Source organism: Cynoglossus semilaevis, chromosome 8, assembly GCF_000523025.1.
Source record: "Cynoglossus semilaevis isolate Cse_v1.0 chromosome 8, Cse_v1.0, whole genome shotgun sequence".
NCBI lineage: Eukaryota > Metazoa > Chordata > Actinopteri > Pleuronectiformes > Cynoglossidae > Cynoglossus > Cynoglossus semilaevis.
In genome coordinates this window covers 24651933-24668646 of record NC_024314.1, presented here as the reverse complement: position 1 = coordinate 24668646, position 16714 = coordinate 24651933, and the positions used below count along the sequence as shown (strand labels likewise).

Sequence of the window (16714 nt, the reverse complement as noted above, 5' to 3'; positions counted from 1 at the left end):
GGGGGGTGGGGTTCCAGTTTTTTAATGACATGCAAATGGAATGTAATGTTTTTTTGTTCTCTCTGAAGGCCTTTCTAGAGACTTTACTGTGAGGTGTAGAGGGAATCGTACCGCAGACCGTATGCCCTGCCGCAAATTGGTGGACATGTAACCAACCGGTAGGACAGGATAGAATCACAGTTTAAAATAATGTTAAAAAGAAAAGTTACCGTTAGCACATGCGCTAACGGTGTATTTTATATGTGTTTTTACACCCTCCTCTGGTGCCACACAGTAAACATTTTATTCAGTAATGACTATTAATTACATTCCCACTCTGTTATTTAACCAGTATCTCACACGTGTGTGTTAATGACGCCAAAGCTAACGCTAAATAGTCCAATTTTCTGCTCAGTAAAAGATCCCGTTTGTCATGCACATCCTATTTGTTCCAGCACGAGACAAACAACAACATTAATTTAATCGCGGCAGTTTGCACCAGCGAGCACCGATCTCCCCCCGGAGTATTGAATGAAAGTGTTAGATTAGATTAATGTTTCCTCCCTATGTGGCTAACCTGCGGCACGGCGATGAGACGATACTGTATCAAATTAGAGAATCAGAGGGAGGAAAACCTCCCACTGTTAAAGATCTAATTATTGCAAACACAATAAACAGCTTGATTGTTTTTTAATGTCTGCCAGTGTACCCTGCCCCCACCACACACACATACAGACACACACACACACGTACACACACACACAGATCCACCAGCTTTACTGTCTGAGAGCACGTTATTATTTTTTTCTGAAGAATCCAGTATTTGTAAATCTCTTAACCCTTAAAGTATTTGGCAAATTTTCTTTGACTTTCTTTACTGTTAGCATTGCTAATGTTGCTAACAAGTTTTCTTCAACAAGTTTTTTTTTTTTCATTGATTTAAATCTTGCTAATTTTAATATTAATCGTAGAAAGCTATAAAATCCCTTTAATTACATCAAGGGAAAAAAATTACTTATTATTGACATGTAATATCCGGCCAGATGAGAGGGGGGTCGTGGGCCAGAAGTGGCCACAAGCCAGATGTTTGAGACCCCATATATATATACATATACATTTGTGCTGCTATTGATTTGCACATCTGTCTGAATCTAATTGTTATCCCATGATCTCTCCATGTCGGACCCCAGTCCGTCTGAAAACACACCACAGCTCCTCCAACAGGCCCCGCCCACATCACGCAGTACCGGCCCATTCATGGCTATTCATTCCTTCTCACCCAACAGCCTCCACTGAGGAGGCAGAAGGCAACCATGTGGGGAACAGGGGGCATCAAGACTCCGTCTAACATCTTTGATGTCTGCTGTATGTGTGAGCGAGGGTGGGAAAATAAACTGCCTTTTTTCCAGATGAGAGAGTCAGACTCCAGCGTGTCACAGTGGAGGAGGCAGTGGGAGGTGAAAGGTCCACATCAACCAGGAAAACTCAGTCACTCAGGCATCCCGGATGTTTACCCAGCATGCAACAGCATGGCAGCAGGAAAAAACAAGCAGCGCTGCAGACACTAAACATCCTTCCTGTGCTTCAGTCCAATCCTCAGTACGCCAAACCTTTGTTCAGAGGTGTTGGCATGTTTTCAACAGAGTGGTTCTCAAAGTGAGGGGCAGGGGCTGTGGAGGGTACGTAGCTATTGTAGGAGCAGGACACGTGCAATGCACAAGGCCAGAGATAAATTAGCAACAAGGTTATTAATACATGTTCTTGTCATTTATTTTTTTAAAGTAATTGTAAACAAAGTCAGGACATCGTGCACATTCAGCAGCAGTTTCTGCACTCCGCCTTCACACCCTCAGACTTCTACTGTCCTGACTGCTGGAACATTTCTATAATGATTATCAACTGGCGGCACGTGGGCCAGATCCAGCCCGCCGAACCATCCAGTACAGCTCCTGATTGGATACAGCAGACAACAATGTAAGACAATTTTTTTTTTATATCGATTTATTTGAGAGTCTGACCCCCCACGAGAACCCCCCGAGAAATACAGTGATATGGTGACCCCTGCTGTAGATGGTGTCATAGTTTAACTGTTGGCTGTCATGCACAAACACCATGACAGTTTTAGTCTAATGTTCCATTCTCAAAAGTATTGGAGTCGACTTCAGGCCTCGGTTTGTGAATATGTTTATATTTAGAGTAACATTTGTTGTTAAATTAAAGTTTTTGTTCAATTTCCTTTTTTTTTTATTTCGGAGTGGCTCCAACATTTCTAGTAAATCCGGGGGCCGTGTGAGGACTGTTGTGAAGTGGTGTCGCGGCTGCTGCTCACCTTTGGCTCAGGTTTGTCTTTAATTATTGTCCAGGAAGGAACACACACAGCCCAGCTCATCAACTGGATAAATATTTGACCGCTGTTCCATAAATTGGCATTGAGGGGGGTGGGGGTGGGGGTGCAGGGAACGTTTGATTTAACAACACATTCTGTCCGAGCCCGACGTCATGCGCAGAGCGATGCACAGTGAATTGGCTCTCGGCAGGTGACCACAGCGAGAGGTAAATTAAAACTCACACGTCTGCTGGAGAAATGAGAGATTTCATATGCTTCCTGATTTTTGTCCTGTTTAATTATAACCTCTGTCAAAGCCTAATCTTCCACGCTTAGACAGGACGTCCAATTAATCAGAAACAGGAATGTTCTCCGACTAAAGAGAAGAGAGGATTGTGTCTTAGCGGCACAGAGTTTCAGGATGAAGATTTTGTGCTTTGTTTGTGTGTCAGTTGTTGTTTTTATTTCTCTCCAGTTGCCTGCTGGTGGCTGTGTGTGTGAAAAACTGGTCTATTTCAACCCAGGAGTTTCACTAACAGGACTCAGGGGCTGGCACTGGCACCATGTGAGAACGCTCTGAGCAGGACACACAGGCTATGAGGCGTCACGCCTCCCCAACCAAGAATCCCACTGTGATTTTAAGCCGGTGTCGCTTGAGCTCGGCTTACGGTTTATGCTAATCTGGAATCTGCGAAGGATCATAGAAATCCAAACAGTCGTTCCACGTTGGACAACAAAGGCAGGCGAAGGACAAAGGAGACAAAAAGTTTACTTTCAAAACTGGAAAGGCTTGAAATTTCTGTGCTTATTAGAGCGCCGGTGGGAAATGCATGAAGTAACATTTGAAATATTATAACAGTGACACTTTCATCTGAGCCTTAAGCTGCTACTCCTGATTCACGGTCGCAGTAATCATGAGCATTTCTCACCGACGGTGTGTGTGCCCGCGGGTTCAGAACTCATAAGCAGCGATGAGTCACCTCGGTCACGAAGCTGTAACTTTGCATCAATCATCACAATGCGGTCTGATAAGTCAGACCTGCCAGGTCCTGATTGGTATGCGCTCCATGTCATGTATACAGTGGAGTTGTAAGAACTCCCACCAGGTCAGCGTGTTACTGCATCACTGTGTTATTTGCATCTAATTGGTTGACACCAAATTGCATCTCTCTCTTCTGGAGATGTTTCCTCAACATCATCACTACAGCAGTCCATGACGACAGACGGGTCAATCACTGTCACTGTCGCACCAACTTTGGGTGATTCTTGGTACAAATTATACACAAGGGTGTGTGGTTTTCAGGGTATTTTCTTGTATTCTGAGGCCTTTTGACTTTTTACAAAAGTCATAGTATAGTATGTTGTTTTTCCAAATCAGGAAATTATGTTCTTTGCCATTTTTGGTACAAATTAGACACATGTTTGGATAATTTGGGGAATTGTGTTTTCATTTTGAGATTTGTTTTTGGGGATTTTTTCACAAAAGTCATAGTATATACAGAATTTTGGTCAATATATGACAATTTTTATATATATATTGTTGACAAAACTCATAGTATAGAATCACATTTTTTAATTTATTTTTTACAAATCAGGAAGTTATTTTTTTTCACATTTTTGGTACAAGTGAGTACAGGTTTTGGGGTATTTTTTTCCATTCTTATTTTTTTGGATTTTCATATAAATCATAACATGTTTACACCAAATTCCATCTCTCTCTTCTGGAGATCCCTCCTCTGGTCTCCTCAACATCATCACAACATCAGTCCGTGGAACAGCAGTGATCCTGACTGACAGGTCAATCACCGTCGCTGTCTCATCAACTTTGGGTGATTTTCAATAAAGTTAAATGACTCACAGATGGGTGTAAACTTTTTGATCTTATGTTTTTCCAGGAGCCTGGAGAAGCCATCTTGAATCAGCGGCGCGGGCGTCGTCCTCACATGTGGATTTCACATCACCTGGCGTGAGTTATTGTAAAGAGCTAGCGGAGTGGGCCCTTGTTTTTAGTGTCAGTATTAATCGTCAATCACCTCCACTTCCCTTCCTCGCGCTAAAAAGTGAGGCATACATATTTATGAAGTCTGCTGCCTTTGTGTGAAGACATTTGTAACTGATTAGGTGAAGTTTTTCATCCCCGACTCTGAGTCCAGATGTGCAGATATACGAGCTGAAGGTCGGTCATTATTCACGTCCCACTGTCGCTGCTTTCTCCTGTGTTTGTTTGCATTTGAGCGCAGTGACATTATGGCTGAGCAAAAAAGAATTATAATTATGTGAGTGAAACTGTCGTCCAGACGGAGAGATATCTGCTGCCAAAAAAGTCTGCTTTCTTCTCTGAATGTTCTGACAAGACGGCTTCGCTTAGAGTTAAAACAAAAACCTTCTCACCATCGTGCTATTAATCATGTGAGGGTGTCAGGGTTCAGCTGGTGCCACGGTCATTTTCAAACGGCCTCACTTATTAATTTGCATTCATTTTGTGTGAATGCGTTTGTGAGATCTCCGAAGACTTGATCCGGTGCAGGTGCCGGCATCTCCACTCTTTAAGGCTGACCATTAAAGTGGATTGTCAGGCCAGGGAAGGGGCAACTTTTACATTTGTATTCAAACTCCAGTGGACCGTGGAATAAGATCATTATAGATAATTACAGACTTTTTGTCCTACGGCCGTTGTCTGATTTTAACATCGGGTAAAGTTTTTACTTTATCTAAAACGACTGATTCTTCAGGGAATTAAAGACTCTGTATGGGCTTCTTCTCATTGGAGGAGCACAAATACACCAGGGAATTAAAGACTCTGTATGGGCTTATTCTCATTGGAGGAGCATTGTTTTATGACAAACAAATGACTGAAAAATGTCTGAAATATTTTGGCAGAACTTTTCTTTTATCTCAGACAAAGGATTGTGATATTTTACCTTGACATGTTTTGATATTTTTTGTCCTTCCTCAGATGTGTCCTCTGAATGATGTCATTAAGTTGAACAAATATAAGGTCGTAGACCCACAGAGTGGACGGTAAGAAAAGTTCTCTTGTGAGATTTTCTCAGTTTCAGTTTCATTCAGGTTGCTCTGTGTTACAGACAGTTTTTGTAGATATTGGAGCAGCCAAGTGTCATTGAACTCACCCGTAGGCACGCCCACTAATGGTGAAATATATAGACTGTGTTTGGTATAATAATTATATGTAGATGATAGATGTGGTTCATCCCACAATGGGGAAATCTGTGTGTGCTGTTGCAGGCTACACAGGCTGCCACCGGAGGTGCCATAAGGTAGATGGTTCCTCCTGGGCTCGAACCCAAATCCTTCTGATAAAGACATACTGTATATACTGTACGTACATATAAATAAATATATGAGCTTCTTTATTACTTGAGAAGCTAGAAGAAGTAATAATAAATTCGGGGTCCCTGCTCCTTCTATACCTCAGTTTTGGGTGGGGGTCTTGTCTTGGGTAATGGTGAAGATCCCTGATTTGATGAAAGACTAAAAGTGTAAGGTATCAATCCTATTACTCAAGGCTTGTACAACAACAACAACAACAACAACAAAAATAGATTCATGCATTTGTAACAAAAGTATATTTATAGTGTATTTCAATCACCTGTTAAGCTGGAAACAATTAAAAAAATACAATAAAATCACAAATGAAATGTTATTCTAATACAAATGAAATACGTCAAAAAGAAAAGGACTTGGCCAATTAAGATTAGGGAGACGCGACACATGGGGCTTTCACTGTCTGTTTTTGGTGGAATTAGAGCGAATGCCGGGAAAAGCTTGACACAGAGATGGGTGTTTGTTCGGAGCATGCAACCAAGGATTAGCGCGCAACCCTGACTGAGCCCCGTACTCCTCTTCAGCACTGCACACTCCAGCAATCAGGCGGGCTGCCAAACAAACAGATGAAGTCAACAGAGAGACATTTCCTCATGTCTTCTGAGATGTGACGGCAACAGATGCAACGCTGACACCGACGCTTGACACGGTGTGACAGCCCACTGTGTCTACACAGCTGGCTCCACTTTGACTTATTTTGAAGGGAAAAGGAAGACGGAGGGAGGGAAGGAGGGAAGGAGGGAGGGAGTCTGGGATGACACTGTGCACATGATCACACACAAGATAATGTTTGTCAGCAGCAACAGCGCTGTCACTATGTAAGAGAGACAAAGACAGACCGCGGGGGTTGATTTCACAGGGCAGTCGTGTTGTGTGTGTGTGTGTGTGTGAACACACTCTCGTGTGCGTGGGGCCAGTCAGTTTCTGGCAAAGTACAAACTTTGACTCTGCACCGTTCCATCTCCCAGGTGAACTGCGGTCAGTACACACACTGCAAGGTCAAAATCCCATTACTTAAAGGTAATTTTAGCTGTGATTTTTCTTGCAGGCCTCATCCTTCAAATACATCTCCATACTGCCACCCAGATAGGGAGAGTGAAAGCACTGCATGCTGGTTAACGGAGTCCCCTTGCTCTGAGCAGCGCCAGGCAATGGAGTGAAGGAGTATCTGTATCCAAGTAATTACAGTCTGAGAGGTCACAGGGGTCCTGTGTGATTACACATCAGCCCTGTAATGGATTCAACACTTACAGACGGAGTGAGAGAGAGCCATGTTCTCTACCTTCCTTGCTGCAAAGGCAGAGGACGGGTGGAGAAGAGGAGACAAGGTGGGGCGGGGTAGGTAGGTATATCTGTAAGATGGATTACGTGGGGTTTGCCGAGTTCAACATTGACACAGATTCATCGTAAATCATTATGCCGGGGACCCGGAGTGATTTCTGCATTAGTAGCAGAAAATAGAGTTCAGCCAGTCAATGAGCGGGGGCATATTTCACATCAATCACCTCCACACTCACATGTTTTCGAGGCTTAAATCTCACTTATACAGTTACCAATAGGGTTCAACTCCTATGATGGCAATCAGCAAGACACCGCGCTAACAATACCCTGCTGACTACACGGAGGACTCGGCATGAGGCCCCGCTGCCATTTATTTAAATTTAATTATACATGAATTGAAATGTAGCAAAGAATAAGAGTATTGTCACCGAAGAGGTTGTTGAGGTGACATTTTTATTCAAAGTTTAAACACAACCTGTCAAACTTTTACATAGAACATTTTTTCGTTTTTTTTTTTATATAAGAATCATTAGAGCTTCAAATTCTGAGATTTTGCAGCTAAGTATTTACAACCGTAGGTTCAGGGGCTTTTGGTTTTCATGAAGTTACATTTTTATTCGAATTTCACAAAAATAACTATTATTTCCTGTTGAAATATATTTAATTTTGTCATTGTTTAAATATTTTGATGATTAGAAGAAATTGAGGAAATCAGTGTGATTCAGGTCCCTGTATTTACCTGGACCTAGATGACAAGGAAAAGAAAAATAAGGTTTTTTATGTTTTAGAAAACAGCTTTTGTTATTTCATAAGATAGTTAAACTTCCTTATTTTTTCGGACCTTTAACTTCCAGTAACAATCCATAACAGTAACTGTTTGTGGCTATCCATCTATTCAGCTTTAGCACCGGCAACCCGTGTAGCCAATTGAACCTTGTCATTCAGGAATAGCAGAAAAGAAAAATAAAGCCAAAAATAGTTGGAAAATATAACCAAATATTGAATGAAAATGTTATTAAACGCTAAAATTGATACAAAAATAGACAAAAAGCTAAATGTCACTAAAAACTAGCATGAGAATGGAAAAAAAGTGTAAATGTCTGGCTAAAGGTTAGCCAGAATGTTGGGCAAAATTGGCCATAATAACTTAAATTACTAATAAACCTTACAATTAGCCAGAAATTATTATTATTATTATTTAATAATTGACAGACAGAACTTGAAGCTAGGTTGCTAATGAGGAATAAATGTCAAAAGACAATACACAGCTATTAGCTTCCTTATAGCTAACGTCTTATGGGTAAAATTTAACAAAAAAAGTTTATAACAATTAAAACAAATCAATAAAGTGAACTTAACACTTCCAGAAGAGGCTAAATGTTAGCCACAAGTATGACACGAATAACTTAGAACTTAGCCAAAAGAAGGCTAACTCTCATAGAGACGTGAATAATTTTGGCAAACAGCCTTAAAATGTAAATGTAAATATAAAAACTCTATATATTCTACTCTACATATTTATTTTATTCCTTGTTAATTGTGGTATTTTCTTCCGTTACTGTGTGCGTGGGACACATGTGGAGGGAGGGCTCTGTTAGCCGTTGAGCCGCCAAAGGAAGCTGAGCGGGGAGAGAACACAGCGGCCCCTCCACTGCAGGAATCCGGATATGATGAAAATGTTTTAGACGCAACCAACTTCAGCAAAACTGCAGCCACTGTAGCGTCGACGCGTTACCGGAATATTTGGTGGATATTTCTTTCAAACGACAACAACCTGACTGAGGGTCGAACTTTCAAACAAAGTTAGTTTCTGTCTGGGAAAAGTTTGGGGACGTTGACTTTTCCTCTTTCACCCAGTTCAATTTTTTTTTGTTTTTCTTCGCAGCCGGGAAACGAGTAGGAGAAAGGAAGGAAGGATGGGAATATTTCAAATCTGAAGCAGAGGGAGTTGTCATGTTTGAAAGGTAAGTTGAGATTTTTTAAACTGCGTGTCCGCTTTTCCTATAAACATCACTTAACAGGCGTTGAGACGTCGCTTTTTTGTGATAAAGCAAAGAAGAGTGAGAGTGAGACACTTTGGACAGGTTTACGTAAAAACAAGATATAAGAGGGAAATTTCCACTAAGTTTTACTGGAACCCGACGTCACTTTGTCTTTTTCCTGTCTGTGTAAATAAGCAGGGGACTTTGTCAAAGTGTGACTTATTGGGGTTTGGAGCTGCACAGTGTCCTCGAGTCTGAGCTGATGATGAGACGTTTGCTTTTCACAGCGTTGAAAGCTGAGGGCTCGAAGGGAGGAACTTCTGGCTGACTGTGACTGAGAGTCCCCCCCCCCCCAAAAGACAACTGTCTCATGTCCAAGGAGACTGTCCTACCTCCAGATGGGGCAGCGGGGCCGGGGAAGGGCGCCCGGCAAGAGACAAGTCCCCTGCTGTCAACATCACATGGTAAGAACCAGACAGGGTTGGACAGTAAAACATATGCTAAACTGGTAGCATTAGCACAAGTATAAATAGTTTATCATCGTCAATTAATGTTTTCATTATTGATATTACTCTTTTATACTTATACTCCACCATATTTTAGCATCCCAAATCCAATAATAATCTTCATATTACTTGAATTATACCTTTATTTTTTGTACTCCTTTTGAATATGTTAAGTTCCTGGAAATCCCCGTTAGCCGGTGCATAATGATCTTTTTTTTTTTTTTTTTGAATATTTCCACTTAATCAAACCATTTTCTGACGTTGTCCAAACAAGTGACTTGATAGCTTCGGAAAATAATCTGCTGATTTTTGGAGAAATAAAATGATCATGACCAGTCCTGTCAACAAAAGCCCAGAGCTTCCAAGACTTTCCACGATTCCTTGACTGTAGTGTTTACTGTTTGGTACTGAAACGAAAACCGGACAAACAACAATCTGCAGATCATTCAAAACAGCAGCATGATGACGCAAAACACACTGCATCCTGTCTGCGCAGATGAAGTCATTGTGAAAAAAAAAGTCATGAGTCTCTGTTTTCAGAGGCCTGAACAGCATTTCAATAATAGTGTTAATTGTACTGTGTTGAACTTTATATTGATATGGATGATAATTATATTGTTTCTCAGTGTTGTTTAAATGATGTAACTGATGAGATCAATACATTAATCGCTCAGTGTATTCGAATTTTTCAGACATCTTTGTACAACATGGGCCTTGTCTCCTTAAATAACGGCGTTTAGTGTACACGGGTATCTGCTGAGCGTTAATAATGTTTTTACTTTTTTTTTTTTTTTTTAACCACTCAATAAAGTCTCCAGAAACGCCCTGGTGACTATTAAAAGCAACCACAGCCAATTATAGTTTTTAATTAACTTTGTAGTTGCCCCTCAGATTATCACATGTAAAATAAGCTTAACCCCGCCCCCCGCCCCCTTTTCATTTTTCTTCAAACAAGCAATGAACCGTTAACCATCCTATTTATACCAAGCATCATTATGGCACTGTCAAAAAATAGCAAAGTAGGACAAAGTAAGCAATCACTTGGGCTACTGGATTGCGAATGGATTTTTTTTTTTTTCACTGGACCTTCAGAGGCAATCGCAGTAAAGACTGATTTTTTTCCCCTCCCGGGGGACTGTGGATGTACTGAGAATGGAGCAATTTATTTCTAACTGTGATCACTAAACACTGCGATGCATCACACGCTACTGCTGCTATCGCCACCGATGTTGCTATACATCAAATCCAGGCCGACTGTATGCTGCCATATTTATGTGGACCTGCAGGGCCGCGGCTACAGCGAGTACCGCTCCTCCGTCCATTACCGCTTACAAACAGACTCTTGTAGCTGTGGAACAAACACATCATGTTCTGGTAAACATGATTGTTAGGTACCACTGAAGCATTCTGTGCTGCTTGGAGATCTCAGGAAAAGTGGATCAAGACAAAGCTTGTTCACTTGAGAAACCTAGCTGCTCTGAGGAGAACTGTGGCACAGTAGCAGGCGACTTGCAACAAACCACAGAATAAAGCCATTGTGGAAGGTTTATTTACTGAACAAAGCCGCAGTGTGCCACGAGCAGAGCGTCAGCGGCTTGAAGTCGAGAAGACTAAAGGGATTGCTCGGAGAGATGAGTGAAAGTTCTTTTGCACGGCTATCAGGCCCAGAGTTCTTGCCCACATACTTTTTCCAATTTAGATGAATGCAGCCTTTATGGCAGTAAAAACGCAGCTTGGCAGGTAGAGCACACCCGGGAGCAGAAGGAGAGAAAATGAGATCCAGAGCTTTGGCAGCGCCTTCACCTGAACCGCCCCATCGTGTTGTGCAGCCATTTGCCAGCGCTCTGTGTTTTTTCTGGCAAAATCCAACAGTGGCCTCCGCAACCCCTGGCTCGTCCACGTGTCTCTGATATTTGTCCACTGTAGCTGACCCTGCAGTAATAGTTTACACATGTTTGTGGAAGAATGGTTGTAATGTGCTTTCATTTAGAACGGTTGTTCATTATGGGATTAATCTAAACAACTCAAGTAACTCTGTGCAACATAATATTTGGCTTCTTAAAGCCGCAGTGTTCTGAGTCGTACTTTCAGCCTATTTGTGAAGTATTTGTGTGTTCACGTCACGTCATCTGTGTGAAGCAGGTAGGACATAAAAAAGGTTGGGTAAAAAGATTGTACTTACAACTTTCTATGCTGTTAGTGCAGTGTCACAAGGTTATAGTACTGTATATAAAAATAGTGCTTTGTTTCAGATGTAAGGTAATATATTATGATTAATAAATTATATTCAGTCACAGTAAATTATGATTGAACTACAGTGAATTTTACAGCCAATCTGATTGAGTCTTCGTTTTTTTTTAGTCTTAGTCCTAATTTAGTCAATGAAACAGTTTCAATTTTACCTGTGTTTTGGCCGACAAGATACGACAATTGCTTTACGACTACTAAATTTAATTTGTATTTTTATGACTAAAATACCAGGTGCAATATTTTGCACAGTAGTAATTACATTTTTTACACTGGCCGAAACTTGACCAGAATTTCTAATTGACTTTCTGATTGATTGAACATGACTTCATGGTAAGAAGCAGCTTGTGTTTACGTTGTGAGTAAACCCATGACACGTTGGAGTTCTCAAGTATTTTAATATATTTCCCTGAACGTCATCTCTGAATAACTGATATCTCGTTTATAATCTTCGTGAAACTAGAGAAGAACTTCCTGTGTGCACTTTTCCTTAAAGTAGTGAGACAAAGACAAAGAAGGTACAATGTTCACAGGCTCACTCACTCACTCCTCCTTTATATTTATTTGCCGTTGGTTAGATTTTAACTGACGTTAATTTATATTTAAGTTCCACGTCGTAGCCTTAACTCTCTGTGTGACAGATCTGTCTCCTTTCTCTGTGTTTAACTGTAAATGCTTGTTTGACCTTAGATCCCCATGACAGTGAATCATCAGGAAGAACACCATCTCCCAGGAAACTGGCCACTGATGGACCTGGTCATGTGACAGAAGAGAAGCCTAATTATTGTGAGCCTGTGAGAAGTAAGTTGAAACAACCTGGGAAAGCTGTGGGTGGACAGCATGATGGGCTATCTTGGTGTTTTTGATTCACGAACAACAAAGAGTTGTTTAATTAGAGACAGACAGGCTGATTAATAAGTTGTGAGGTGGTTAAATTTAACCGTTCGATCATGTTTTATTTATCACATAAAACCGGTGTACAACTTGAGATTGTATAAGTTTGATTTCTTTCCCCAGCTGTCAGGAGTAGTTGTTGTCGTGACGGCTAAGCACTAGAACAAAGCAGGGTCAGTTGGTCAACTAAAATATTAGCCACAGTGTTTCCAATTAAAATAGTATCAAGCCTGCGCTGAGGTCTCTTGGCAGGCTGATGTTAATATGCATGTGCTCTCATTCTGCCATTGTGACCAAAACACGGCTCCTTTTCTTTTTTCTTTTTTTTTTTTTCATATTTCCAGCCCTCAGCCTTGTGCTTTGGAAGTGGGGGAAATCCTGTTTGTGGTTTTGGCATTCGCCATCTCAGTGCAGTGATTACAACTGAGCCACAATGTTTTTACCACGTACTAAACATTTACCTTTATTGGATGGGAAAAATGCACCAGCTGCTTCATGCATTGAGTCTGTAGTTTTCATTTCGATTTTTCTTTAGTGTTTTGTGTACACCCAGTAAGAAAGTGCATACTCAAGTAGAGGCCTGTGGATCACATGTGGCCCAGATACAAACACAGAGTGGTCCATTCAGTAGTCACTCGAGAAACACAGAGAGATGTCCTGTAGCTAAAATCATAATTGCCAAGGAATCCTGTAGTAGAACAGACCATGGATCGTTGTCCGGAACCTGTCTTACTTGACAGCAATATGAAATTATTAATTAAAAGAAAATAGCCAGTTTAACCCTAATATACTTATGTATTTCTTCAGCAAAATGTATGGCCCAATCTTGTAACACACCAACTTTACAATGAGTTTTTCAGGGTGAAACGATTTTTAATGTTTTTTAATACATTTTGTTTTGGCAAAAAAATAAAAAAAATATTTCGCTTAGCTACCAAAATAGTTCTTCTTTTTTAATACATTTTGTTTTGGCAAAACAGCTTAGCTACCAAAATAGTTCTTAAGTGTGTTATAAAGTAGAGGCTACATGTAGAAATGGTAAGAAGCAAATCGTGGGTTTTTAGCCAGGGTCTAATGTTTAAGTTGGTTCCACTGTATTACTGGAGGTGTACAGTCTTGTAGAACAGTGGGAGCTCAGAGTAACAGCACCTCCTTCCAGCTGTGAAAGTTGTCATCACAGCCCACATAATGTATGAACAGAGGCGTTTAAACAATGAATGTATGTAAACAGTAAATGCTAAACACTGCATGCTTCACGGTCAAACTTTTTAAACATGTGTTGTAACTAAAATGATGACATGCTGAAGTCCTCTGCTCCTCTGACGGCCCTACACACAGTCATCTACTCTGGAACAGCTGCCTTATTATTAGGTGTAATTAACACTAGATGCACTCTTGTTCACTTTAATGACGTGAAACACTGCTACAAATTGCGGGCCGCAGACGGAGTTTGGTTGTGCGCGTGCGTTTTGTTGTTCCGAAAAAGTGAAACGTGTCAGCACAGGCTAATAGCTACGATTGCTTCCATCCGTTTGCATGCCTGGCTGTAACACTGGTCATGCAAAACATCAGGCACAACAAAGGTTCTTTTGTTTCTAAGTTGTTAACTTTTTTTTTTTTTTTTTAGGGAACATTTTCCTTTTTGCCTTTTTTTTTTTTGGGTTTGAAGTCGAATGTCTTGCGGCCGGTTTGTTTACTAAAGGATTGAGGAAAACTGAAAAAGAATAAGAAAAAAAAAAAGATTTTCTGTCATGAGGTCTTTCATCTGAGGCAGGTGTGCGGGAAAAATGCACTTCTGAAGGGAGTCAAGTTTTTCATTTATCTGAGCAGATACAGACCCAGTGACAACAGTTTTGCATTGTAATTGAAGACAACTCCCATCCTCACCCTCCTAAAGCACCCAGAGAGACTCTCCTGCACACGGGCGAACACACAAACGGTCTGCTGAGGGAGTTTAGGAGAGGAAGATGTGCTTCTCGTCTTTTGTTGTAGATGAGAGTACATCAAATATTCACGTCAAATGAAGACAACACCCCATATTTGGGCTGTGATAATCTTTGTAAAAGTTTTCTTTGCCCGGTGTCTTGTTGTGGTTAAATCAAAGCTGGAAACTCTTCCAGTCAAGTTAACATATCTGTTTTGCAGACGGCCGCCGTCTCGCTGGATGTTGTGTTTGTCAGGGGTAATTGAGAATCCTCTTCAACGCAGAAACAGGAATTCAATAAGAGATTGTGTGCTTATCTACATCCTGACTGTCTTTGTTTTTTTCCCCCCTGCTGTCTGATTTAAGGCTTGTGTACACTTTGTGCGCGGTGACTTTTCAAAACAAGAGGAAGCCTGTTGTAACATTGCAGCAACAGCATGGATCTTTATTTCGTTTATAAAAAAACGGTGTTTTGACACGTTCACCTCGCTTTGTTTTTAGAGAGAAAAGTAAACATGGCAACTTCATTGTAATTTAAAACGCTGTTTGTTCAGCACAGTGTTAGTTTGTAATTTAAAACGCTGTTTGTTCAGCTGTTAGCGTGCAGCAAACAGGACCCCTGCATTAACACCTAACTTCTCTTTGCATCTGAAAAAATGACTCATTACAATTCTTGACCTAAAAACATATGAATGATTGTGTTTTTTTCTCAGATACATACAGTTGTTCAAGGAAGAAAACCTGACATGTTGTTGCTAAAGGGACTGCCAGTGTTGCTTGTGTTATACTGCCCTTCTTGTGAGGCCTTTGTCAATGCACAGTTTCACTGACATCCTGGGGGAGGAGGGAGAAGCTTGTGGGGGGAGACAGACATTCCTCAAGAGACTGGTCGGGTTTTTCAAGCAGCTGATATCTCCTGCAAACAGGACCTCAGCTTTCCAGGCTCCGTCTTTGACTTAAATTGTCACCACCCAGGAAGTGGTTTTAAGAATTTAATCGTCACGTTATTCAATGCTTTGTCAAATACCTCTTTTTTTTTAATGCTTCTCAGGTTGATAAAGCTGACCTCACCAGCTGCTGAGGAACAGCTCTGTGTGTATTTTTTTTTTTATCTGAGTGAAAGTCTCTAGTAGAAAAGGAAGGTCAAATAAAACGAATCTCCTTTTTTTTTTTAAGACGGAGAAATCAGTCTGACCTTTGTGTGAATACCTGATTGGGCTCTTTAGTGGCTCGCCTCCGAGGTTACTACCTGTGTGCGGTGTTGACCTTTCAGAAGGGAATTTGTGACCCCTAATAAATGCAGTAATAGGGATTGTTTAATGGGTGGACTGTGTTATACTTACACCTGTCTTGCAGAAGAGAGTCAAGTCCATCCTCTGACAGCGCAGCAATTAGAACTCAACACACAAAATTGTAGTCTATAATCGTTGACAGCTTGGGCTAAGATACAATGATGGACAAGCGCCTCTTCACCGTTTTCCCCCTCCAGACGTGCCATTAAAACTCTCAGATGGTCACACTCTGCCCCAAGTTTCTTTAGCAATTAAAGATGTTTTTGACATTGTTTCTTTTTTTTTTTTTCCAGCTGTAGAAAAGCGTCTAGCAGTTGTTGTTATGCAAGACGCATATCTGTATTATAACTCTCCTTGCCCTGTCTCTGTGGAATTAATGCATCTAAAGCGCAGACCTATTATAAATTGAACCGTAATTTTCAAGTGATTACTTAGCAGTGGGTCATAGAATCAAAAACGGTATAAATAGGGTGAAATGCTAGTGTAGAGGTTGATTAAAATGGCCATTGTAATTCTACCTCTGTTGTAATTATTTTGTCATTGTCTTGGTGCAGATAGATTTCATATGGGAAATTTCGAGTGTGTTAATTAGCATATTTTACCCGCAGTGCCCAAGCCTATTCACTGTTAACATTTTTTTTTAAAAGATATTCAAAATACTTGAGCCAAATGATTAGATATGCATGCTTCAATTGGTAGAATGAAGCATCTTAAGTGGTTATGTTAGATATGGGGCAACACTTATGGTGAATGGGGAAAAAGGATTTATTTTTTTTATATTATAGAACATCATCATGTGTTTTCACTATAAAATGCAATTAGCGAGGACAGCGAGCCACATGTGAGCTAAGTAAAAGTCTGCTTTGGTCGAGCTCTCTTGATATGTGGATGACAAACTCAACAAACAAACAAAACACATGGAGTAAAAAATGCACCTC

The 16714-nt window shown here is 40.7% G+C and overlaps 1 protein-coding gene across 4 annotated transcripts in view; it reads left to right on the top strand.

The window, feature by feature from the left end:
- The window catches only part of mdfic (MyoD family inhibitor domain containing), a 41637-nt gene that overhangs the window by 7275 nt on the left and 17648 nt on the right, over nucleotides 1-16714 (top strand). Inside the window, exons 1-10 of one of the 4 annotated variants that reach the window (XM_025057541.1) lie at nucleotides 1217-1658; nucleotides 1762-1953; nucleotides 2235-2319; nucleotides 4033-4102; nucleotides 4201-4271; nucleotides 5262-5326; nucleotides 6699-8733; nucleotides 8817-8895; nucleotides 9201-9377; nucleotides 12357-12467. In XM_025057541.1, the coding sequence (XP_024913309.1) occupies nucleotides 9284-9377; nucleotides 12357-12467 (205 nt within the window). In that variant the 5' untranslated portion in view covers nucleotides 1217-1658; nucleotides 1762-1953; nucleotides 2235-2319; ... (4 more) ...; nucleotides 8817-8895; nucleotides 9201-9283. Of the gene's footprint in view, nucleotides 1-1174; nucleotides 1659-1761; nucleotides 1954-2234; nucleotides 4103-4200; nucleotides 4272-5261; nucleotides 5327-6698; nucleotides 8734-8816; nucleotides 8896-9200; nucleotides 9378-12356; nucleotides 12468-16714 lie in introns of those variants that run through there. The other 3 variants (XM_008315823.3, XM_025057540.1, XM_008315824.3) reach the window with 3 other exon arrangements.